We start from the raw sequence: 26,676 nt of genomic DNA on the forward strand, positions 1-26,676 counted from the left end.
CCATGATAGAAGATGGGGCTTTCTGAAGAGGGTACGACCATGGAATCACTATGGGTTGGAAACGACATGATGACGTTTGAAGAAGAATGAATCAATCAATGGTATTTAGTGAGCGCTGTCTGTATTCAAAGCACTGTACTGAGCTCTTTGGAAAACACAATAGAGTTGCAAGACATGATACCTGCCTTCAAGAATCTTACCGTCTAAGAATCGAAGAGCTTACGATCCGATAAGAATCAATCAGTGGTATCTAGAATACGCTTCTCGGGTGGAAAGCACGGTACTAGGTACTCGGAAGAGTGCAAAAGGTAGCCGTGATTCCTGCCCACGAGGAGTTTATAGGCTGATTTTCAAAGAAGGAAACTTAGAAAATTGCACAAAAGCCAGAGGGAGTTGTAGAAGTAAGCTCACTGTGGGCAAGCAGGGAACGTGTCTATCTACTCTGTCATATTGAACATCCCGAAGCACTTAGTACAGCCAGGTAAGTTCTCAATAAATACCATGGATTGATTGCACAAGTAAGCTCGTCTCTAGACTTTAATAAGCTCACTTTGGGCAGGGAATATGTCTATCCACTCGGTTGTATGGTATTCTCCCAAGTGCTTAGTACGCTGCTCTGCACACAGTAAGCGTTCAATAGGTACGATTAACTGAGGTAACTTCTCACTTCTTCTGGGTTACTTGGATACCTACTGGGTGTGAGCATTATACTATATAGTTATCCTGATGGCAGAATTCACCTGTGGATGGATGTGCTGTGTGTATGTGACTATATTAGGCACTTAGGGAAGTTTGAGAAGCAGCATGGCCCAGTGGAAAGAGCACGGGCCTGGGAGTCAGATAATCTGGGTTCTAATCTTGGCTCTGCATACTCTGTGACCTTGGGCAAGTCACTTAACCTCTCTGTGCCTTAGTTCCCGCAACTGTAAAACGGGGATTCGGCAAGTGTTCTCTCTCCTACTTAGACTGGGAACCCCAGGTGGGACAGGGACTCTATGCAATGACATCGTGTAGTTACCTTAGTGCTTAGAAAAGTAGCGTGGCTCAGTGGAAAGAGCCCGGGCTTGGGAGTCAGAGGTCATGGGTTCGAATCCCGGCTCTGCCACTTGGCAGCTGTGTCACTGTGGGCAAGTCACTTCACTTCTCTGTGCCTCATTTACCTCCTCTGTAAAATGGGGATGAAGACCGTGAGCCTCACGTGGGACAACCTGATTACCCTGTATCTCACCCAGCCCTTAGAACAGTGCTCTGCCCGTAGTTAGCGCTGAACAAATACCAATATTATTAAAAGTGCTTGACACATAGCAAGAGCTTAATAAATCCTATTACTGTTATCGTTACCGTTGTTGATCAGAAGTAAAAGTTTTATGGCCTGATCCTCGAGGATCGTGCAATCTATTTTCTGCCGGGATATCACTCTCACAGCTGTTTCTCTTTGACCAAGGGTTTTCCATCCTCCACCAGAATGTTCCGTGGTGGAGTTTCAGGCCCAAAGAAAACAATTTTGGAAAAAAATTGTCCACACAGGACAGGTGGAAGGATATCTTTAATAGTTCAACTTAAAATGTATCTTCCAGCCTTAATTGTCTTTAAAATTAACCCCTTCGGCCTAGTGTTCTGGACAGATTATATCTGAGTGGATGGCAACTTCAACACCAGGGCCAAAATGGATCTTCCTGAGGTGAACTCTTTACCAGTCTGAGGAAAATATAAAGCTAGATAACCTAATTCTCCTTTATTGGTAGCTTCATTGTCAATATCACGAAAGGGAGCGTGGTAACTCATATCTATAACCGCAAATAGTAGCTGTCCAACAGATACTGTTGAACTGATACGATCGCTCATCATTCAGCGGTGAGGAAGCAGCATGGCCTATTGGGTAAAGCTCGGGCCGGGGAGCCAGAGGTCCTGGGTTCTAATCCCAGCACCACCACTTGCCTACCGTATGACCTAGGCCAGGTCACAACTTCTCTGTGCATAGGTTTCCTCAACTACAAAGCAGAGATGATTTCTTGTTTTCCCTCCTACAGTGAGCAACCCCCCGTGGGACAGGGACTGTATTAACTTGTATCTACTCCAGTGCTTAGACCAAGGCTTGTCACACAGTAGGTGCTTAGCAAATAGTGTAAAAATGCAAATGCTTGCTTGATTTGGTGAAGCCAGGGCAGCTGTATTTTGTAATTACTTGCCCTCCTTGTCTCCCGATTATCCTAGGGGTCCTTCTGATTGACAGCTACTGCCTGAGAGGGTAAGAGGGTAATGATGGTATTGAATTACTTCCTATGTGCCAGGAAGAGTACTAAGCACTGGGTTGGATACAAGCAATTCAAGTTACACTCCGTCCCTGACCCTCATGGAGCTCAGAGTCTCAACCCCCATTTGACAGATGAGGAAACTGAGGCCCAGAGAAGTGAAATGACGTGCCCAAGGTCACACCGTGCCACGTGGCAGGGCTAGGATTAGAACCCACGACCTTCTGATTTCCAGGCCCGTGCTCTCTCCACTGCGCCATGCTGCTTCTCTGGGAGAATCTGGTAGTCTTGCCCTCCCCTTTGTACCCTACCTGGATTCCGGAGACACTTCCAACCTCACTGTGGCATAGAAAAACTTCTGTTAATGAGATGTACATCCCCTCGATTCTATTTATTGCTATGGTTTTAATGAGCTATACATCCCCTTGATTCTATTTACCGCTGTTGTTCTTGTCCGTCCGTCTCCCCCGATTAGACTGTAAGCCCGTCAGTGGGCAGGGACTGTCTCTATCTGCTGCCGATTTGTACATTCCAAGCGCTTAGTACAGTGCTCTGCACATAGGAAGCGCTCAATAAATACTATTCAATGAATGAATGAATAGATAGATAGGGATAGAGAGGGGGAGATGGAAAAGTCCACTTCCCATGCAGATGGACAGAGCTGAGATAAAGCATTTTAGAGAATGGCCTGGGAGGAATTTTCTCCTATTCCCTCCTTAAAGCTGGTATGTAAATGATGTCACTTACCTTGATGACGTCCTCGTCTGAAGACTTGCACTCCACCAATTCGGAAATGTCCGCCACAGCGCTATTCTCTTCTACGGAGACCACTTTGATGGGCACCGCTACGGTCTTCCCGGTGAGAATGGCTGTATTCAGAATTTCCGTGTCCTGCATACGGAACAAAATGGAGCTGGGTAAAGGTGCTTCCTCAGCTACCGCTGGGGCCTCTGGGAGTCGTTCGCAGCCTCTCACAGGCAGTAGGGAATCTCGGCCTTTCTTCCATCATCTCTTGCCAAAGGGGCACTCCTTATATTAACACCACGTTGACCCTCTTTGGAAATCTGGGTTCACAGAATACTCTCTGCAATTTAATTTTCCACAGAATCTGAGAAATGCCACATCTGGTTTCCAGCCAGACTCCAGCTTCACTTTCTGTGACCTTTGCCCACAAGTTGGCCGGAGCCCAAATAATGAGAGGGATTTTGACCTTAAATGCCCCCAGCAGACATTAACACCAAAGATTCCTCTCTACTCGCGTCCAGACCACACGCACATTTTGCCATTTCTACATTTAACAACGTATAACTTTCTCCACTTTTCACATATTCAGTTTCAGCAAATTTATTCACAGTTTCTCCATTTTCTCCTACATTATAAAGAAAGTACTTAGTTTTAGGGCCCAGAGTCTTGCTTGTGGAAAGTAGCATCTGTTTGCACTTACAGAGTCCTGTTCTGTAGAGGCTGTATAACGGGCGTTTGCACAAGGATCCAAACTCCAATTTTAAATCTCCTCTCCTAATTGCCATTTATTTGAGACTCTTTCCCCAGGACTTTTACCTCCCAAAGGCCGAGGTCCTCAAAAAAAGCAGACTTTTCTCAGCTTACCCAGGGAAACTGCCAATCCATTACAATATGAAGAGAGAAAGGCAATTAAGTCTTTAGATGGATACTGTGGTTGGATATCTTTACCCAATAATTTAGGATGCTCACAGAGATTTCTTTTTGCAGAGAAATGACTATTTTTGTGTTACTCCATTTTAACTTGAGGCTGGTTTTGAGACGAGGATAAGAGAGAGAGTCCAATTTCGGAAAAATATTGAGGGTCCACAGAAAGGTGAGAAGATGATAAAAGTGAACAATAAATGATAAAAGGACTGAATAGGTATTTTTAGGAAAGTTGAAAGAAACTGGGAATTAACATGTACAAGCAAATGCTAAGATATGATCAAGGAGCGTCTTTTATTATGAAGATGATGATGAAGACTGAGAATATTTGTGTAGTCATGAAGATTTCAGGACTGAGGACCTAATGGGAATGATAATAATCATAATTATGGAATCGGTTAAACACTTACTGTGTGCCAAGTTCAGTGAAAGAGCACGGGCTGAGGAGTCAGGGGTCATGGGTTCTAATTCCGGCGCCCTCACATGTCGGCTGTGTGACTTTGGGCAAGTCACTTTAACTTCTCAGTGCCTCTGTTCCCTCATCTGGAAAATGGGGATGAGCCTCACGTGGGACAATCTGATTAGCCTGTATCTACCCCAGCGCTTAGAACAGTGCTCAGCATATAGTAAGCGCTTAACAAATACCAACATTATTATTATTATCATTATTATTAAGCATGTGGGAGATACAAGATAAACAGATCCGGACACAGTCGTTGTCTTAAATAGGGGTCCCACAGTCTAATTGCATCCTCATTACACAGAGTCATTCAGTCAGTCATTCAATCAATCATATTTATTGAGTGCTTACTGTGTGCAGAGCGCTGTACTCAGCGTTTGGAAAATACAATTGGGCGACAGATGAAGAAACAAAGCCCAGAGAAGTTAAGTGACTCCCCCAAGGTCACACAGCAGGCAAATTGGAGAGTTGAGATGAGAACTCAGATCCTCAGACTCCCAATACCACGCACTTTTTACTATGTCATGCAGTTTCTCTGGGACTAGTGGGTTTGTGCAGCCCCGAATTCCCACCCCTGGTGGTCCCGCCTGGGGAGAGAGTGGAACAAGCAAGTAGGCAGGCAGGGGATCAGTCGGTGCCTAGTGCGTGCAGGGGTTTTTAAAAGAGGACTCTGACCAAGTTCACTGAGAACTGAAAAAGAAGAAATTGACTTATAAACAGGGAGGTAGAACTTGGTTTGATTTTAAGAGAAACTTTTGGACTGGGAGGGTGAGATTAAACTAGCTTGGTTTAGTGGGGAGAGAACAGAAATAGGATTTAGGAGACCCGGGATTAACCCTGACCCTACTACTTGCCTGCTGTGTGAGCTTGGGGATGTCATTTAACTTATCCGGTCCTGTTTCCTCATCTCTAAAATGGAGATTAAAAATACTTGTTGTTCCTCCCTTTTTAGCTGTGAGCCTCGATTAGTGCTCAGTCCTCCTGGCTTGTTTGGGGCTAAACAAAATCTCTCCTTTCATTTAAGGTTTAAGGGTTGAGGAGGGGAGGGAAGGAGAAAAAGAGGATGAAGGCGCAAGTGAGAGTTTCCAGGTGGAAACAAACTATTGCATAATCACCGTATTCATTCATTCAATAGTATTTATTGAGCGCTTACTATGTGCAGAGCACCGTACTAAGCGCTTGGAATGGACAATTCGGTAACAGATAGAGACAATCCCTGCCCAATGATGGGCTCACGGTCTAAACAGGGGAGACAACGAAGCAAAATGGAACAAAAAACAAACAAAAAAAACCCACCATCATCAAGATAAATAGAATAATAGAGATATAGCCATCGTTAATAAATAGGGTAATAAATAAAATATACAAATATGCAAAGTGCTGAGGGGAGGGGAAGGGAGAAGAGCAGAGGGTGAGGGTGGGGAATGGGGAGGGCGTATGCCTACGACTGGCTGAGAGAGTCAAAGCCAGTTTTCCTCTTATTTTAATGATATTTGTTAAGGGCTCACTATGTGCTAGGTACTCTACTAAGCGCTGGGTAAATACAAGATAATCAGGTTGGACCAACGTCAGGTCCCACATGGGGTTTACGGTCTTAATCCCCATTTTACAGACAACTGAGGCACAGAGGAGTGAAGTGACTTGCCCAGTGTCACACAGCAGACATTTGGTGGAGCCGGGATTAAACCCAGGGCCAGTGGTCTTTTCATTCACTCATTCATTCAATCGTATCTATTGAGCATTTACTCTGTGCAGAGCGCTGTACTAAGCACTTAGAAAGTAGAATTTGGCCACAGAGATAGACGATCCCTACCCGACAATGGGCTCACAGTCTACAAGGGGGGATTCAGACAACAAATCAAGTAGACAGGCCTCAATAACTTGAAAATACATCAATAGAATTATGGATATATACACATCATTAATGAAATAAATAGAATATATACATATATACACAAGTGCTGTTGGGGGGGAAGGGGGTTAGAGCAGAGGGAGGGAGTCGGGGCGACGGGGAGGGGAGGAGGAGCAGAGGGAAAAGGGGGGCTCAGTCTGGGAAGGCCTCCTGGAGGAGGTGAGCTTTCAGTAGGGCTTTGAAGGGGGGGAGTGAGCTTGTTTGGCGGAGGTGAGGAGGGAGGGCGTTCCAGGCCAGAGGTAGGACCCAGCGCTTAGCAGAGTACCTAGCACACAGTAAGCCTTTAAGAAATATCATTAAAATAAGAGGAAAACTGGCTTTAATAATGTTGGTATTTGTTAAGCGCTTACTATGTGCAGAGCACTGTTCTAAGCGCTGGGGTAGACACAGGGGAATCAGGTCGTCCCACGTGGGGCTCACAGTCTTCATCCCCATTTTACAGATGAGGTAACTGAGGCACCGAGAAGTGAAGTGACTCGCCCACAGTCACCCAGCTGCCAAGTGGCAGAGCTGGGATTCGAACCCATGACCTCTGACTCCAAAGCCCGGGCTCTTTCCGCTGAGCCACGCTGCTTTGACTCTCTCAGCCAGTCATAGGTATACGCCCTCCCCATTCCCCCCCCCCCCCCGCCCTCTGCTCTTCCCCCTTCCCTTCAGCACTTTGTGTATTTGTACATTTTATTTATTACCCTATTTATTTTGTTAATGAGGTGTATATCTCTCTGATTCTATTTATCTTGATGATGTTGTTTTGTTTTGTTCTGTTTGGCTTTGCTGGCTGTCTCCCCCCTTTAGACTGTGAGCCCGTTACTGGGCAGGGATCGTCTCTATCTGTTACTGAATTGTCCAGTCCAAGCGCTTAGTACAGTGCTCTGCACATAGTAAGTGCTCAATAAATACTGTTGAATGAATGAATGAATGACGTGGGCCAGGGTCGACCGTGGGACAGGCGAGAACGAGGCCCAGTGAGGAGGTGAGCGGCAGTAATGATGATAATAATAATAATAATGTTGGTATCTGTTAAGCGCTTACTATGTGCAGAGCACCGTTCTAAGCGCTGGGGGAGATACAGGGTCATCGGGTTGTCCCACGTGAGGCTCACAGTCTTCATCCCCATTTTACAGACAAGGGAACTGAGGCACAGAGAAGTGAAGTGACTTGCCCACAGTCACACAGCTGACAGGTGGCCGAGCCGGGATTCGAACCCATGACCTCTGGCTCCCAAGCCCGGGCTCTTTCCACTGAGCACGCTGCTTCTCTTGAAATGTCTGCTCCCTGATCTGGGGTGGAGGCAGTTCCTTACTAAAAAGAACCAGGGGCCTTGTCACTTCTCGGCGAGTTAAAGCATCAGAGGGGAACATGTCATGTTTCCTAAACAAGGGACCCACAATGGCACAGAAATAAGGATAACTCGGGGCTTCCGGTCAGAAGAGAAATGCCGTTTGGGGAGTAAAGAAAGGATATTTATCTGAAAAGGAGTCTGGTTCTGCTTGTCTCTGCTAGCCAGCTCATCCTAGCTCAGAGAAGATCTATCTCTGGGCATCGGGGATGGTTGACGGTTTGCATAAATAGGTCCGAAAGATTCATCTGGCGCTCTTGCTCGCAAATGAAGCTACTCCAATGTTAATAAAGTCCAAGGAGTTATGACTGGGAAATCTCCAAACAGGTTGCTGCCATTTCACTTAGTTGATTTTTTATCATTAAAAAGGGACCCAAATCTCTGCAATCATGTAGGAAGAGACCCCATAATCTAGAGATTAGTATCTAGCGGAAGTCATCCCTGTCAATCATCTAAAGGCCTTCTATTCCCAAGATCTTCTAGATTGCAGGCTGCCTTCCTATCAGGCATTTAAATCAAAATGCACATTTTGTTGCTCAGATGTCTGCTCTGTCGATCAATTAATCGATCTCATTTATTGAACGCTTTCTAGGTACAGAGCACTGTACTAAACGCTTGGGAAAATACGATATAACAGAGTTGGCAGACATGTTCCTTGCCCTTACTGAGCTTACAGTTTCTCGTGGTTTAGTGGAAAGAGGCCAGACTTGGGAGTCAGAGGACGTGGTTTCCAATCCCAGCTCCGCCACTTGTCTCCTGTGTGACCTTGGGCAAGCCACTTCACTTCTCCGTGCCTCAGTGACCTCATCTGGAAAATGGGGATGAAGCCTGTGAGCCCCATGTGGGACAACCTGTTCACTTTGTATCTACACCAGCGTTCAGAATAGTGCTTGGCTCATAGTAAGCGCTTAACAAATACCAGCATTATTATTATTATTAGAAACAGGAAACGATCCAGGATAATTTCTTTAACTCCAGGTTCTGTGTGACTGTGGAAAGGATTTATCCACGTTTACCTTCACAGTGTCGGTATCTGTTAAGCGCTTACTAGGTGCAGAGCACTGTTCTAAGCGCTGGGGGAGATACAGGGTCATCAGGTGGTCCCACGTGGGGCTCACGGTCTTCCTCCCCATTTTCCAGATGAGGCCACTGAGGCACAGCGAAGTGAAGTGACTCGCCCACGGTCACACAGCTGCCAGGTGGCAGAGCCGGGAGTCGAACCCATGACCTCTGACTCCCAAGCCCGGGCTCTTTCCACTGAGCCACGCTGCTTCCCATAAAGGGAGGTGGTACAACCTTCCACATGAATCACTAGCCTTTAGAGAAGTATCAAGACAATCGTATTTATTGAGTGCTTCCTGTGTGCACAGCACTGTACTAAGCATTGGAAGAAAACAATACAACAGTATAAGAGACCCATTCCCTGCCCACTTTGAACTTAGATTCTAGAGGAGGAGACAGACATCAGTATAAATAAATTCAGGAAATGACAGATATGTACATAAGTGCTATGGGGCTGGGAGGGGGGATGAATAAAGGAAGCAAGTCAGCGTGACTCAGAAGGGAGTGGGAGAAGAAGAAAGGGGGGCTTAGTCAAGGCCTCCTCCTTTAATAATAATGATAATAATAATAACGTTGGTATTTGTTAAGCGCTTACTATGTGCAGAGCACTGTTCTAAGCGCTGGGGGAGACACAGGGGAATCAGGTTGTCCCACGTGGGGCTCCCACTCTTCATCCCCATTTTACAGATGCGGTAACTGAGGCACCGAGAAGGTAAGTGACTCGCCCACAGTCACCCAGCTGCCAAGGGGCGGAGCGGGGATTCGAACCCATGACCTCTGACTCCAAAGGCCGGGCTCTTTCCGCTGAGCCATGGGCCTTCAATAGGCCTTTGGAGTTGGGGAGAGCGACTGTCTGTCGGATACGAAGAGGGAGGGCATTCCAGGACGGAGGCAGGATGTGGGCGAGACAGAGGAGATGGAGATACAGTGAGAAGGTTGGCGTTAGCGGAGCGAAGTGTGCGGGCTGGGTTGAGCGCTGAGAGCACTGAGGTGAGGGAGGAGGGGGGGGAGGTGACTGAATGAATGAGGGCTTTAAAGAGAAGCGTGGCTTAGTGGAAAGAGCACGGACTGGGGAGTCTTGGGACCGGGCTTTTAACGCCGGCTCTTCCACCCGTCTGCTGTAAGGCTTTGGGCAATTCGCTTCACTTCTCCGGGCCTCAGTTCCCTCATCAGGAAAATGGGGATTGAGTCTGTGAGCTCCATGTCAGTATCTACCCCAGCACCTGGGGAACAGGCCTCACACGACATTGAAACCCCTTTTCCCCAGTGGAGCATTCCTGACACGAGTACTGCCGATCACCCAATCCGACCTTCTGATTCTCGGAGGGAAGACTTCTGCGTAGAAAGGGAAAGCTGCATCGGTTCCTGCCTTCCCTTCAACCGAAGAACAGAGAGGTTAGGAAGCCAGTCAGCAGCAGAAGTCGAAGCTGGGGAAACCAGAGGGGTGAATCGAGAGAGAAATACGTCAGGGATGGGGTGGTTGGAGGGATGGGAGGAGGCCTGGTGTCAGGAAGATGGTGTCGTTTATTTATGTTTCTATGGCAGGTTCTGGAGAAGGCCAGAGGTGGAATTCAAAATTTGCCAAGTGACTAATAATGTAAAAGGTGAGAGTTCTCTGCTCCGTGCTAATGTGTGAAACTCTAAGGGCAGCTTCCCTTGACAGCATTCTCAGGGAGGCCAAGGCTTTGTTCCTTTCTCGGTGAGACTCAGCCAGCCGGGAACATTGCTTCAGGGTAAAAAAAAAAAAAAAAAAGGAACAAAATGGGTTCCTCTCTGCTCTACAGCTGCAGCCCAGAGATTTCTAAGTGCTTACATTGCTCAGTATTGACTTAGAGATCAGAGGGAAAACCCAGCGGTGTCTGCTGCTGGAAGAGGACTCGGGGAGCTTTTTCTTTTCCGTGTCTACTGAAGGCACCCTATGCTCCTGCCAGCCGGTCATGTTACTGTAGGATGCGCGCCCACTGCTTGAGAATGTGGATGGCTTAGTGCCGCTCATCACCACCCTTGCAGAACAACTTAAATGCAGGTGGATTTTACTACTACAATAAAAATTTACAAAGATCCAGAGGGAAAAAAGTGTACTACTTCTGGATCGATAATGGAATTGATTTGAGAGACAAAGCCAGACCCAAGTGGTCCCTTATTTTGCTTTATTCGGGTTCTGCCTTCGTAACGTCTCTAAAATTATCTCAACACTTAGCTTGGCCCTCCTTGACTACTGGATTGGTCTCTTCGCTGACTTGCTCACCTCCTGCTTCTCCTCACTCCAGTCCACACCTCAATCTGCTGCTGCCGGGATTATTTTTCTAAAAATAAAAAAGTTCAATCCACACCTCCCCTATCCTCCCCTATCCTCCCCTATCCTCAAATGGTTGCCCGTCCACCTCCAATCCAATGGGAAACGACTCACCTCTGGCTTTCAACCCCTCAATCAGCTCTCCTCCTATCTTACCTCGCTGATTTTCTAGTCTACACACTTCACTCCTCTATTGCCGACCTAAACTTTGTACCTCAATCTCACCTATCCTACCTCTGATCCCTTACCTAGATCCTCCCTCTGGCCTGGCACGCCTACCCCCCGGTCCCCTTTCTTATCCCTGTGGGCAGGGATTGTCTCTCTTTGCCGAACTGTACTTTCCAAGCGCTTGGTACAGTGCCCTGCACACAGTAAACACTCACTAAATCCGTTTGAACTGAATGAATGAATCCACGCTCCCCACGTTCAAAACCCTCCTGAAACCACATCTCCTCCAAAAAGTCTTTCCTAACTAAACCCTCACTTCACCATCTATGCTCTCCCTTCTCCATCACCTATAAACTTGGGTCTGCGTCCCTTACACATTTGATATTCGCCCCTCCCCTAATCCCAGAGCACCTGTGTACCTGACCTTATAGTCTCCAATCCCTCTAGCTATAATTTATTTTAATGTCTGTCTCCCCTTCTAAACTGTATGCTCTTTGTGGGCAGGGATCACGTCTGCGTATTCTAGTGTATTGTACTCTCTGAAGTGTTAGTTCAGTGCCCTGCACACAGTAAGTGTTCACTAAATACCATTGTTCGATTGACGAATTATAAATTTGCTCCTTGCTCCGAGTTCAGGGCCAGGGAGGGAACCTTTCTAAACTTCTCCCTAGAGGCCAGAACTTCACTCTCTCCACCTTCAGAGCATTATTCAGGTCACATCTCCCCTGAAAGACCTTCCCCAATTAAGCCTTCTTTTCCCTGGCCCGCTCTCCCTCCTGCATCATCTGTGCCCTTGGATCTGTGACCTTTGAACATTTGATATTCATCCCACCCCTACTTATAACCTCATGTACAGCACTTATGGGCATATCTTTAAATTACATATCATCAATTACTTATTCATATTAATGTCCGTCTCTCCCTCTAGATTGTAAGCTCATTATGGGCAGGGAATGGGTCTGCTACTTCTGTTGTACTCTCTCAAGTGCTTAGAACGGTGCTTGGCACATAGTAAGCGCTTAACAAATACCATTATTATTATTATTATTATTATTAAAGTGCTCAATAAATATGATTGACTGACTGATGGATAAACTCAACTCTGTACTGGAGATGGGACCCGGGCTTCCCCTGCCTCTCCTTCCACCTATCCACAGAACTTGGGGATGTGAAAAAGATCCAAGCTGAATGAACATTTTGGAAATGAGAAAGTTTTCTGCATGTCAATTATTCCGTGTACAAAAGCAAAAATATTTATCGTATCGTACCTGGCTGATTTCCTAGTTCAATCCAGCACACTCACTCGGCTCCTCTCCCGCTACTCTACTCATTGTACCTTGATCTTTTCTATCTTGTTGCCAACCCCTTGCCCACATCCCGCCTCTGGCCTGAAACTACAATCCTCTTCTTATCAGACAGACCGATCACCACGCTCCACACCTCCCAAGCCTTATTATTCAATTCAATAGCATTTATGGAGCGCTTACTCTGTGCGCAGCACTGTACTAAGCGCTTGGAATGAACAGATAGAGACGGTCCCTGCCCTTTGACGGGCTCACGGTGTAATCGGGGGAGACGGACAGACGAGAACAATGGCAATAAACAGAATCAAGGGGATGATCATCTCATTGAAACGATAGCAAATAAATAGAATCAAGGCGATGTACATCTCATCAACAAAATAAATAGGGTAATGAAAATATATGCAGTTGAGCGGACGAGCACAGTGCTGAGGGGAGGGGAAGGGAGAGGGGGAGGAGCAGAGGGAAAGGGGGGAAAAGAGGGCTTAGCAGAGGAGAGGTGAAGGGAGGGTAGAGGGGGAGCAGAGGGAGCAGAGAGAAAAGGGGAGCTCAGTCTGGGAAGGCCTCTTGGAGGAGGTGAGCTCTAAGTAGGGAATTTATTAAATTCCCATCTCCTCCAAGAGGCCTTCCCTGACTAAGCCCTCATTTCTCCTTCCTTCCGCGTCACCCCTGCCCTTCGATTGGCACTCTTTATTCATCCCACCCTCACCCCATAGCACTTTTCTATACATCCATAATTTATTTCAATATCTATCCCCTTCCCTCTAGACTTTAAGGTCTCTGTGGGCAGGGATTGCGTCTACCGACTCTGTCACGTTGAATTCTCACAGATGCACGCAGTAAGCTCTCGGCGATGGATCGACTGGTAAAACCTGGCCACACTCTCCTGAACATCCATTCAAAATGAAAACAAAGGATTCGAAGTACATCATATCCCCAAGGAGGCTGCAGATGGATTGAACTGTTTTGGAACGTAGTTGCACTTAGATCTTTCTGAAGAGTAATCCTTCTATATCAGTCTCTCAGTAAAAGGAACCGGCATTTAACCATGACTAATTTGGGAGCTAATTCAACGTTATATCGACGGAGAACGAGGAAGCAAAGTGACAGCTGTTTAATTAAACTTTCAATCCGATTAGATGGTGTTGCCAAGAGAAATCCAGTGGAGCCTGAGGTCATGAGAATAGGCCCATTTGCAGGTTGAAGCGCCACGCAACTGCACAAGACGATGTTAATCACAGCTCAACCACAAGGCCTTTACCCCCGGCCGATTCTTTGGTTTGACAATTTAACTGCTTCTCCAAGGGTACTGGTGCTGTTTTCATTTCTTTTATTAAAAAAACAAAAAAACCCCCTCTTAGTCGTGGCCCAAGTAAGAGAATGAAGATGAGCTCTTCCTTAAGTGGGTCCAGGCTCTGGAAAGCATTTCCGACAGTAAGCGCTCAATAAATACGGATGAATTGGATCACTGGCTGAAGCGGGAAAAGCATAATAATGTCGGTATTTGTTAAGCGCTTACTATGGGCAGAGCACTGTTCTAAGCGCTGGGGGAGACACAGGGTCATCGGGTTGTCCCACGTGAGGCTCACCCTTAATCCCCATTGTACAGATGAGGGAACTGAGGCACAGAGAAGTGACTTGCCCACAGCATCGCAGTGGCATTGAACTGCTGCAGTAATGGTGAAGAATAGAGGGGATTCACGGTGGAGGTGTTGCTGCTGCTAGTCAAATATTGCTCCACCATCGATCGATCATTCAATCCATCGCTGGTATTGATTGAGCACGTACTATTTGCTGAGCACTTAACTAAGTACTTTGGAGAGTACAATAAAACAGAGTTGACTGACACGCAGCTGCCCACTGCAAGCTTGTCTCGAGACGGTAAGCTCCTGATGGGCAGGAAATGTGCCTGCTTATTGTTGTATTGTTCTCTCTCCATAATAATACTGGTGGTATTTGTTAAGCGCTTACTATGCGCAAAGCACTGTTCTAAGCGCTGGGGGGAAATAAGGTGATCGGGTTGTCTCACGTGGGGCTCACAGTTTTCATCCCCGTTTTCCAGATGAGGTCACTGAGGCACAGAGAAGTGAAGTGATTGCCCAAAGTCACCCAGCTGGCAAGCGGCGGGGCCGGGATTAGAACCCCTGACCTCTGACTCCCAAGCCCGGGCTCTTTCCACTGAGCCACGCTGCTTCTCTCAAGCGCTTAGTACAGTGTTTTGCATACGCTAAGCGCTCAATAAATATGATTGAATGAATGAATGAGCTTACGGTTTAGAGGAGGAGACATTCATCAACATAAATAATTTATAGTAGATAATTTATAGAGATCTACAAAAGTGCTCTGGGGCTGAGGGTGGAGCAAATGCCAGATGCCTAAAGGTCGCAGACCCTCGTGCTTCACTGATTTGAAAGGTCAGATCTACTCATTTACAGGGGAAAGGCAGCGTGGCTCAGTGGAAAGAACCCGGGCCTGGGAGTCAGAGGTCATGGGTTCTAATCCCGGCCCCGCCGCTTGCCAGCTGGGTGACTTTGGGCAAGTCACTTAACTTCGCTGTGCCTCAGTGACCTCATCTGGAAAATGGGGATGAAAACTGTGAGCCCCACATGGGACAACCTGATCACCTGGTATCCCCGCAGTGCTTAGAACAGTGTTTTGCACATAGTAAGCGCTTAACAGATACCACCATTATTATTAAGAGCAAGGAAGAATGGAAACAGATATGGAGGGGTGTTCAAGCTAACTTACCATGGTATAAAAATGATGGTCAAGTGAAGAGTCCCCATCAACATCATTCCTTCAATCGTATTGATTGAGCACTTACTGTGTGCAGAGCACTGTACTAAGCACCTGGAAAATACAACTCAGCACCAAATAGCTTTCACCTACCCTTACTAAAATGACATAGGTTTCTGCTGACCGGTGGTGTAGTGGTTAGAGTATGAGCCCGGGAGTCAGAAGGCCATGAGTTCTAATCCTGGCTCCAACACTTGTCTGCTGTGTGACCGTAGGGAAGTCGCTTAATGTCTCTGTGCCTCAGTCACCCCATCTGTAAAAAATGGGAATTAAGACCTTGAGCCCAGTGTGGGGCAGGGATCGCGTGCAACCCGATTAACTTGCATCTGCCCAGCGGTTAGAACAGTTCTTGGCATATAGTCAGCGCTTAACGAGTACCATCATTATCGTTATTATCAAATGATAGTTGAACATTTGAGTCATCATTCCAAGTGAGTGGCCCTCTAGCTGAAGGAAATTACATTGTTAAAGTGGATTCTCCCCTCATCGTAATCTAATGATTTAAAAATGCATCCTCCACACTCTCACAGGCACAGAGATATGCAGACACGCCAGTGCGGGACCGTTGCAGGACAAGTCTCGCCGCTGACCTCTTGCCCACGTCCTGCCTTGGCCTGGAACATCCTCCCTTCTTCACATCTGACAGACGATGACTCTCTCCCGATTCCAAGCCTTATTCATTCATTCACTCATTCGATAGCATTTATCGAGCTCTTACTATGTGCAGAGCACTGTACTAAGCGCTTGGAATGGACAAATCGGCAACAGATAGAGACGGTCCCTGCCCACTGATGGTAATCGAAGGCACATCTCCTCCAAGGGGCCTTCCCCGGTGAGGCCCTCATTTCCTCTTTTTCCACTCCCTTTCTCCGTTCTACTTCTACTTGATTTTACACTCTCAGCCCCACAGCACTTTAGTACACATCCATAAGTCGTGGCTCAGTGGAAAGAGCATGGGCTTGGGAGCCAGAGGTCATGGGTTCGAATTCCGGCTCTGCCACTTGGCAGCTGGGTGACTGTGGGCAAGACACCTCACTTCTCCGGGCCTCAGTTACCTCACCTGTAAAATGGGGATTAAGACTGTGAGCCTCATGTGGGACAACCTGATGACCCCGTATCTAAATCTACCCCAGCGCTTAGAACAGTGCTCTGCACATAGTAAGCGCTTAACAAATACCAACATTATCATTATTATTTGTATTAATGTCTGTCTCCCCCTTCTAGACTGTAAGCTCATGGTGGGCAAGCCACTTCCCTTCTCTGTGCCTCAGTTACCTCATCTGTCAAATGAGGAGTGAGATTGTGAGCCCCATGTGAGACAACTTGATTACGTTGCATCTACCCCAGTGTTTAGAACAGTGCTTGGCACATAGCACTTAACAAATACCATCATTATTATTATTATTATTTTGTCTTCTAACTCCCCCAAGTGCTTAATAATGTTGGTATTTGTTAAGCGCTTACTATGTGCCGAGCACTGTTCTAAGCGCTGGGGTAGACATAGGGGAATCAGGTCGTCCCACGTGGGGCTCACAGTCTTAATCCCCAGTTTACAGATGAGGGAACTGAGGCACAGAGAAGTGAAGTGACTCGCCCACAGTCACCCAGCCGACAAGTGGCAGAGCTGGGATTCGAACTCATGAGCCCTGACTCCAAAGCCCGTGCTCTTTCCACTGAGCCACGCTGCTTAGTACGGTGCTCTGTACACAGTAATTGCTCAATGAATATGACTGACTGATTGAAAGGCAGAAATATATGCAGGTAAAACAATTTTAGCCAGATTTCCATTTTCTCTCCAACCAAATCAGATCACAGGGATCCTAGGAGCTTAATACGGTGCTCTGGAAATACAAATGACTGGCTCACCGAGGAGCCGTTGCTTGCGCGATCTCACGTCTCCTCCTGCCTTCAAGACATCCCTACTTGGATGTCCTCCCGTCATCGCAAACGTAGCGTGTCCACACCGTAGCTCCTTATCTTCCCACCCAAACCCTGCCTCTCCCTGACTTGCCCATCACTGTAGATGGCACCACCATCTTTCCCATCTCACTAGCATGCAACCTTGGTGTCATCCTTGACTTTTCTCTCTTCTTCAACCCACATATTCAATCCGTCACCAAATCCTGCCATTCTCACCTTCCCAACATCGCTAAAATCCTCCCTTTCCTCACCATCCAAATGACTGCCACATTAATACAGAGTGGCTAAGCGGAAAGAGCACGGACTAGGGTGTCAGAGGATGTGGGTTCTAATCCCAGCTCTGCCGCTTGTCCGCTGTGTGACCTCGGGCAAGCCGCTTCACTTCTCTGGGCCTTAGTTACCTCATCTGTAAAATGGGGATGAAGACTGTGAGCCCTGTGTGGGACAACCTGATTACCTTGTATCTACCCTAGGACCTAGAACAGTGTTTGGCACATAGTAAGTGCTTAACAAATACCATAATATATACATATATGTATTAACACAATCAGTCATCCTACCCAACCTAGATGACTGCATCAGCCTCCTTGCTGACCTCCCAGCCTCCTTCCTCTCCCCACTCTTGTCCATACTTTACTCTGTTGCCCTGATCATCTTTCTACAGAAATGTTCAGGATATGTCACCTCCCTCCTGAAAAACCTCCAGGGGTTGCCTATCCATCTCCATCTCCAACAAAAACTCCTCACCTTTGGCTTTAAAGCAGTCCACCATCTTGCCCCCTCCTACCTCACCTTATTTCTCCTATTCTACAACCGAGCCTGCAAACTTCGCTCCTCTAGTGCTAACCTTCTCACTGTGCCTCGATCTCGCCTGCCTCGTCGCCAACCCCCGGCCCCAACTTGCTTTTAGCCTGGAACGCCCTCCCTCCTCAAGTTGGACGGTCAATTACTCTCCCCGCCTGCTAAGCCTTATTGAAGGCCCATCCCCTCCAAGAGGCCATATCAGACTAAGCGCCTTTTTTCCTCATCTCCCACTCCCTTCTGTGTCACCCCGACTTCCTCCCTTTGCTCTTCCCCCACCACTCCCAGCCCCACACCACTTACGTACATATCTGTAATTTTGTTTATCTGTACTGATGATACTAACAGTAACTGTGGTATTTAAGTGCTTATTTGTGTGCCAGGCACCGGACTACGCACTGGGGTGGATACAGGGAAATTGGGTTGGACACAGTCCCTGTAATAGTAATAATAATGATGTTGGTATCTGTTAAGCGCTTACTATGTGCAGAGCACTGTTCTAAGCGCTGGGATAGATACAGGGTAAGCGGGTTGTCCCACATGAGGCTCACAGTCTTCATTCCCATTTTACAGATGGGGGAACTGAGTCACAGCGAAGTAAAGTGACTTGCCCACAGTCACACAGCTGACAGGTGGCAGCGCCAGGATTCGAACCCACGACCTCTGGCTCTCAAACCTGTGCTCTTTCCACTGACACACGCTGCACCCTGTTCATTCAATAGTATTTATTGAGCGCTTACTATGTGCAGAGCACTGTACTAAGCGCTTGGGACGAACAAGTCGGCAACAGATAGAGACGGTCCCCGCCGTTTGACGGGCTTACGGTCTAATCGGGACCCTGTCCCGCATGGGGCTCACGGTCTTAATCCCCGTTTTACAGAGGTGGGAACTGAGGCACAGAGACGTGAAGTTGCCCAAGGCCACACAGCAGACAAGTGGCAGAGCCGGGATTATGACCTTATGACTCCCAGGCCCGTGCTCTAACCACTACGCCACGCCGTCTCCCCCTCCAGACTGTGAGTTCACTCTGGGCAGGGAATGCCACTGTTTACTGTCGTATTCTACTTTCCCAAGCGATTAGTACAGTGCTCTGCACATAGTAAACGCTTCAATAAACATGATTGAATGAAGGAATGAAGGATCTCCAGCACTCTCCATCAAGTTGGCCCTTTATTCCGAAGAATTACCTTTCAAGGGCCATTAAGAGCTACTTACCTGATAAAGGATCCTTATCTTTTTATTCTTACTGATTTGTTTAGGTACTTGTGTTTTATTTACATTTATCCTCCTCCTTTTCTAACTATTGATTCACAAATTGATGTTGGCTCAAGTTCGGGGTTACCATATTAAACATTTTTCTTGTGAGGCTCCAAAAAGAGAGTTGCTCAACGAATAGGAGCAAGCACGGAAAGAGCCCGGCCTTGGGAGTCAGAGGTCGAGGGTTCTAATCCCGGCTCCGTCGCTTGTCAGCTGTGTGACTTTGGGCAAGTCACTTCACTTCTCCGTGCCTCAGTTCCCTCCTGTGTGAAATGGGGATAAAGATTGTGAGCCCGACGTGGGACAATCTGATTACCTTGTATCCGCCCCCAGCGCTTAGAATAGTGCTTGGCACATAGTAAGTGCTGAACATATATCATCATCATCATCATCATTATTATTATTAATAGGGGTGGGGGACAGGGGAAATAAAGGTACAGGCTCACAGCTCTATTCCAAAAACTATGTTGTCTTTCTTGTACTTTTTTAAAAATGGCATTCGTTAAGTGCCTACTACATTCCAGGCACTGTAATAATAGTAATAATAATGTCGGTATTTGTTAAGCGCTTACTATGTGCGGAGCACTGTTCTAAGCGCTGGGGGAGATACAGGGTCATCAGGTTGTCCAACGTGGGGCTCACAGTCTTCATCCCCATTTTGCGGATGAGGTAACTAAGGCCCAGAGAGGTGAAGTGACTCGCCCACAGTCCCACAGCTGCCAAGTGGCAGATCCGGCATTCGAACCCATGACCCCTGACTCCCAAGCCCGGGCTCTCTCCACCGAGCCACGCTGCTTCTCTTATGTACTAAGCGCTGGTGTCAATCAGTCGATCGATCATATTTATTGAGTGCTTACTGTGTGTAGAACATTCCCAAATGGGGGTCACAGTACTAATACCCATTTTACAAATGAGGTAACTGAGGCACAGAGCAGTTAAGCGCCTTGTCTAGGGTCACACGGCAGACAAGTAGCAGAGCTAGAATTAGAAGCCAGTTCTGACTCCCAGACCCGTGCTCTATCCACTAGACCATGCTGCTATTCTAACTCTTTTAATATTGTTTTTATGACTGAGCTCTGATTGTCTACAAAAAGGGAATTTGGGGGCCTGAATAATGGAATGTCCATTATGGCTCAATCTACGCCCTTCATTTAGAGCTGTATCTTAACTAGTGACTTTTCATTACTGCTTCATTCATAATAATAATAATGATAATAATGTTGGTATTTGTTAAGCGCTTACTATGTGCAGAGCACTGTTCTAAGCGCTGGGGTAGATACAGCGTAATCAGGTTGTCCCATGTGAGGCTCACAGTCTTAATTCCCATTTTCCAGATGAGGTAACTGAGGCACAGAGAAGTGAAGTGGCCCAAACTCACACAGCTTCGAACCCATGACCTCTGACTCCCAAGCCCGGCCTCTTTCCACTGAGCCACGCTGCTTCTCAGTAGCAAAGGAGTCATCTATTTTACGATCTCCTTTATTAAAAACAACAACCCACAATTCAATAGCTCTCTGAAATGACTAGCTCAATTTTTCAGAGAACAGGAAAAGCAAAAGACTTCACTCATATTCTGGAATATGTCCTGAGCTAGAAGCATCCTGGATACTTATAACTTTGAAGTGAACACACTCTCTTAATATCTTCATGGGCAGTAAGGGATGTTCGCTATAAAAACGTACCTTTGATGATAAGACGATTTTTCTAAAATTCAATTATCTGGCAAAATTAAAGATATCTGTCATTTGCAATTGGAATTTAACCCCATTTGCCAAGGAAGATGGACATTTTAGGAAGCGAGCTCGTTTGAACACGTTAAAGAATATTCATTTCTATATCATTTCTGCAACATTGCGATCCTCAGATACCCTCTACTGACATTCAGTTAAAGCCTGCATACGACAGTTAAATTTATAACGTCGCTATCCAGTGTTACTTTTAAGAGGAAGTCAGGGGAATTTTTAAAGAGGGAAAACTTCTGTCAATTGTATTAGTTCTTTTCAATTTGAAAGGAAGCTCACTGCTATACCCAGTTGTTTTCCGTAGTTTCCGACAACAACAGTTACCCGTGGAGAAATGTGGCTAAATCAAAGTGGAGAGATCAACCGTGTTAACCGCAAAAATACTGCCAAATAGCAATTTATCGTCTCTGACGATAGTTGAGCAAATTCTCTCTTCCTCTCTGAGGATATGGGTACGTCGATTATCCCAGCAAATAAGCCGGTTGGAGCGGTAGATCCATTACTCCAGATTCTGCTACGAATGGGAGACTCAACTCCCTCTCCGTTTATTTCCAATTCATTTGAAGTAGAAACTTTTTGGGAGGTAAAAGAACTTTACTTACGCTATCAATTTGCTTCTAACCCACTATAGCATTTCGGTTCCAAAACGTGCGTTTGGAAAGAGAAAGCAATCGGATTTAAGAAGGTATCTGTGTCTACACAGTTTAGCCACGACAAATGACTTATCAAACCTGACTGACCTTGGGGGAAATCCCCGAAAGGTGTAGAAACAAGATTTTCCTGGGTGGGAGGAAGAGTTTGAGAGCTAGGAAGTGCTGTGAGGAGCGGCAGGACTTTTGAGAAACCAAAAGACCGGGAATCTGTCCAGCTATTAGCCACTTCCTAGGCAGACTCCTAATCTGCGCCATTGATGTCTTTCAACATTTTTGTTTGAAAAAGTGAACCATGTCTTTATAACACTGTACACGCCCCCAGATCCTCAAAATGAATTGCGAACCAAGGGCTGATTTACTGGGTTGCTCTCTGAGGGTGACCAAGGAATTCACAAAGGGTAAGAGAAATTCTATGGATACACTACCAGAAGACTGTGAGCCCGTTGTTGGGCGGGGATCGTCTCTTTCTGTTGCCGAATTGTACATTCCAAGCGCTTAGGACAGTGCTCTGCACATAGTAAGCGCTCAATAAATACTATTGATTGAATGAATAATATCCCGGCCGGATTATTGTCAGCCTTCTCTCTGATCTCCCTTCCTCCTGTCTCTCCCCACGCCAGTCTAGTCTTCACTCCGCTGCCCGGCTCAACTTCCTGCAGAAATGCTCTGGGCATGTCACTCCCCTCCTTAAAAACCTCCAGCGGTTGCCTATCGACCTCCTCACGAAAGCAAAACTCCTCACTCTGGGCTTCAAGGCTCTCCATCCCCTTGCCCCCTCCTACCTCACCTCCCTTCTCTCTTTCTACCGCCCACCCCGCACGCTCCGCTCCTCCGCCGCTCACCTCCTCGCCGTCCCCCGTTCACGCCTGTCCCGCCGTCGACCTCCGGCCCACGTCCTCCCGCCGTCCCGGAACGCCCTCCCTCCTCACCTCTGCCAAACTAACTCTCTTCCCCTCTTCAAAGCCCTACTGAGAGCTCACCTCCTTCAAGAGGCCTTCCCAGACTGAGCCCCCCTTTTCCCTCTGCTCCCTCTGCTCCCTCTCTGCTCTCCTCCCGCCCTCTTCTCCCTCCCCCTTCCCCCCTTCACCTCCCTTCAGCTAAGCCCCCTTTCCCTCTGCTCCTCTCCCTCTCCCCTCCCCTCAGCACTGTGCTCATTTGTCTATAATAATAATGTTGGTATTTGTTAAGCGCTTACTATGTGCCGAGCACTGTTCTAAGCGCTGGGGTAGATACAGGGTAATCAGGTTGTCCCACATGAGGCTCACAGTTAATCCCCATTTTACAGATGAGGGAACTGGGGCACAGAGAAGCGAAGTGACTCGCCCACAGTCACACAGCTGACAAGTGGCAGAGCCGGGAGTCGAACCCATGACCTCTGACTCCGAAACCCAGGCTCTTTTCCACTGAGCCACGCTGCTTCCCATACCAGTCTTCCCATACCAGTTTTCCCATACCAGTCTGGGAAGGCCTCTTGAAGGAGGTGAGCTCTCAGTAGGGCTTTGAAGAGGGGAAGAGAGTTAGTTTGGCAGAGGTGAGGAGGGAGGGCGTTCCGGGACGGCGGGAGGACGTGGGCCGGAGGTCGACGGCGGGATAGGCCTGAACGGGGGACGGTGAGGAGGTGGGCGGCGGAGGAGCGGAGCGTGCGGGGTGGGCAGTAGAAATACCAACATTATTATTTGTCTATATTTTTATTACCCTACTTATTTTGTTAATGAGGTGTACATCCTCATTAACAGGTGGAGAAGGAGGTGGAGAAGCAGCGTGGCTCAGTGGAAAGAGCACGGGCTTTGGAGTCAGGGCTCATGAGTTCGAATCCCAGCTCTGCCACTTGTCGGCTGTGTGACTGTGGGCGAGTCACTTAACTTCTCTGTGCCTCAGTTCCCTCATCTGTAAAATGGGGATTAAGACTGTGAGCCCCACGTGGGACGACCTGATTCCCCTATGTCTACCCCAGCGCTTAGAACAGTGCTCGGCACATAGTAAGCGCTTAACAAATACCAACATTATTATTATCCTCTTCTTTCTATTTATTGTGATTATGTTGTCTCGTTTGTGTCCGTCCGTCTCCCCCGATTAGACCGTGAGTCTGTCATTGGGCAGGGATCGTCTCTGTTGCCAAATTGTCCATTCCAAGCACTTAGTATAGTGCTCTGCACATAGTAAGCGCTCAATAAATACTATTGAATACAGTGCTCTACACACAGTAAGCACTCCATACATCGTACATACATACGATTGAATGAATGAACGATGTGGGATGGAAGCAGATGGAAGCGGGGCATGCTGGGAGAGATTTGTCTATGGCGTCGTAACGGGTCGAACACGATTTGACAGCATAACAACAAAAACAACAACAGAGACAGTGAGGGCCAGAGGAAAAGGGAAGCACTCAAGGCCCCAAGTTACTCAATCGTGGTTATTTGTGATACTAAGAAAAACATGTCCGAAGGGAGGAAATTATATAGAATTTCTCCTAACTCAAAAAAATCTGCGGTATAAATAGTGGGGTGGTTCTTCGTCACTGAGCTAGACTATAGGTCTTTGGAGACTGAGCGGCTACCATATATGGTTCAGGTTTTCTAAACGTTGAGTCTTCCATCACACTTCTTCCTCTCGTCATGATGGGATAGTGGTTCTGGGAGCCAGAAAGGGGCACTTTTATTAGATGGAAATGATGTGGGGGATTTGCCTAATTGTTGTGGGGTGTGAGAGTGCGCTTCTGGTGTTTTTAGGGCTGACTCCCCCTTGGGAGATTTGGAATTTAAGTCATTCAGCTTTGTTCTGGCTCGTTTTCTATCCCTTGGTTGAAATTCATTCATTCATTCAATAGTATTTAGTGAGCGCTTACTATGTGCAGAGGACTGTACTAAGCGCTTGGGATGAACAAGTCGGCAACAGATAGAGACGGTCCCCGCCGTCTGACGGGCTCACGGTCCGATCGGGGGAGACGGACAGACGAGGACGATGGCGATAAATAGAGTCGAGGGGAAGAACGTCTCGTAAGAACCGATGGCGACTAAATAGAATCGAGGCGATGTACGATTCATTAACAAAATAAATAGGGTAACGGAAATATATACAGTCGAGCGGACGAGTACGGTGCCGTGGGGATGGGAAGGGAGAGGTGGAGGAGCAGAGGGAGAAGGGGAAAAAGAGGGTTTAGCTGCGGAGAGGTAAAGGGGGGGTGGCAGAGGGAGTAGAGGGAGCTCAGTCTGGGAAGGCCTCTCGGAGGAGGTGAGTTTTAAGTAGGATTTTGAAGAGGGGAAGAGAATCAGTTCGGCGGAGGTGAGGAGGGAGGGCGTTCCGGGACCGCGGGAGGACGCGGCCCGGGGGTCGACGGCGGGACGGGCGAGACCGGGGGACGGCGAGGAGGCGGGCGGCGGAGGAGCGGAGCGTGCGGGGCGGGCGGGAGAAAGAGAGAAGGGAGGAGAGGTAGGAAGGGGCGAGGTGACGTAGAGCCTCGAAGCCTAGAGTGAGGAGTTTCTGTTTGGAGCGGAGGTCGATGGGCAACCACCGGAGTTGTTTAAGAAGGGGAGTGACGTGCCCAGATCGTTTCTGCGGGAAGATGAGCCGGGCAGCGGAGTGAAGAATAGACCGGAGCGGGGCGAGAGAGGAGGAAGGGAGGTCGGAGAGAAGGCCGACACGGTAGTCTAGCCGGGATATAACGAGAGCCCGTAGCGGTGAGGTAGCCGTCTGGGTGGAGAGGAGAGGGCGGATCTTGGCGATATCGCAGAGGTGAAACCGGCAGGTCTCGGTGACGGATAGGATGCGCGGGGTGAACGAGAGAGACGAGTCAAGGATGACACCGAGATCGCGGGCCCGAGAGACGGGAAGGCGGTCGTGCCATCCACGGTGATAGAGAAGTCCGGGAGAGGACCGGGTTTGGGAGGGAAGACGAGGAGCTCGGTCTCGCTCACGTTGAGTTTTAGGCGGCGGGCCGACATCCAGGCGGAGACGTCCCGGAGGCGGGAGGAGACGCGAGCCCGAAGGGAGGGGGAGAGGACGGGGGCGGAGATGTAGATCTGCGTGTCATCTGCGTAGAGGTGGTAGTCGAAGCCGTGAGAGCGGATGAGTTCACCGAGGGAGTGAGTGTAAATGGAGAACAGGAGAGGGCCGAGAACTGACCCTCGAGGAACTCCGACAGTTAAAGGATGGGAGGGGGAGGAGGCGCCAGCGAAGGAGACCGAGAATGACCGGCCAGAGAGGTGAGAGGAGAGGAGCCCCCAACTCCCCTTGTTTAGGAGTTCAGCATCCTGAAGCAGCGTGGCTCAGTGGAAAGAGCTTGGGAGTCAGAGGTCATGGGTTCAAGTCTCGGCTCAGCCGCTTGTCAGCTGTGTGACTCTGGGCATGTCACTTCACTTCTCTGGGCCTCAGTTACCCCATCTGTAAAATGGGGATCAAGACTATGGTTGTATCCTCCCCAGCGCTTAGAACAGTGCTTTGCACAGAGTAAGCACTTAATAAATGCCATCATTTATTTATTTTATTTTATCCTTCCTCCTCCCCATGGCCAAGAACAAAGGAAATCGAGGACAGGACTAGCACAGCGGCTTGGCAAGAGAAACAGCGGGAGGTCAAAGGGTTTTTTTCCGAATGGTATTTGTGAAGCGTTCACTATGTGCCTCACACTATAGTAAACGCTGGGGTGGATACCAGCTAATCAGGTCGGACACGGTCCATACAATAATAATAATGATGATGATGGTACTTGTTAAGCGCTTACTATGTGCCAAGCACTGTTCTGAGCGCTGGGGTAGATACGAGGTAATCAGGTCGTCCCCCGTGGGGCTCACAGTCTTAATCCCCATTTTACAGACGAGGTAACCGAGGCACAGAGAAGTGACTGGCCCAAGGTCACACAGTAAACAAGTGTTCTTGACAAGTTCCAGGCCTGCGCGCTCTCTCCATTATCCATTCATTCAATGGTATTTATTGAGCGCTTACTGCGTCCATGCTGCTTCTCGCCATACCTACTCCAATACCTTATAGATATCTCGATTACTATGGCCGCCACGTCTCTGACACATTTGTATTTTTACCCAGCCAAAC

At 47.8% G+C, this 26,676-nt stretch overlaps 1 protein-coding gene across 3 annotated transcripts in view; it reads right to left on the bottom strand.

Moving 5' to 3' along the window:
- The window catches only part of LOC100077095 (transmembrane protein 132C), a 427,350-nt gene that overhangs the window by 45,643 nt on the left and 355,031 nt on the right, over positions 1-26,676 (bottom strand). For all 3 annotated transcript variants that reach the window (XM_029058125.1, XM_007655776.3, XM_007655772.4), the window contains one exon: positions 3,000-3,143. In XM_029058125.1, coding sequence (XP_028913958.1) covers positions 3,000-3,143 — 144 coding nt within the window. The remainder of the gene's footprint in view (positions 1-2,999; positions 3,144-26,676) is intronic.

This window comes from Ornithorhynchus anatinus, chromosome 2 (genome assembly GCF_004115215.2).
Source record: "Ornithorhynchus anatinus isolate Pmale09 chromosome 2, mOrnAna1.pri.v4, whole genome shotgun sequence".
Classification (NCBI taxonomy): domain Eukaryota; kingdom Metazoa; phylum Chordata; class Mammalia; order Monotremata; family Ornithorhynchidae; genus Ornithorhynchus; species Ornithorhynchus anatinus.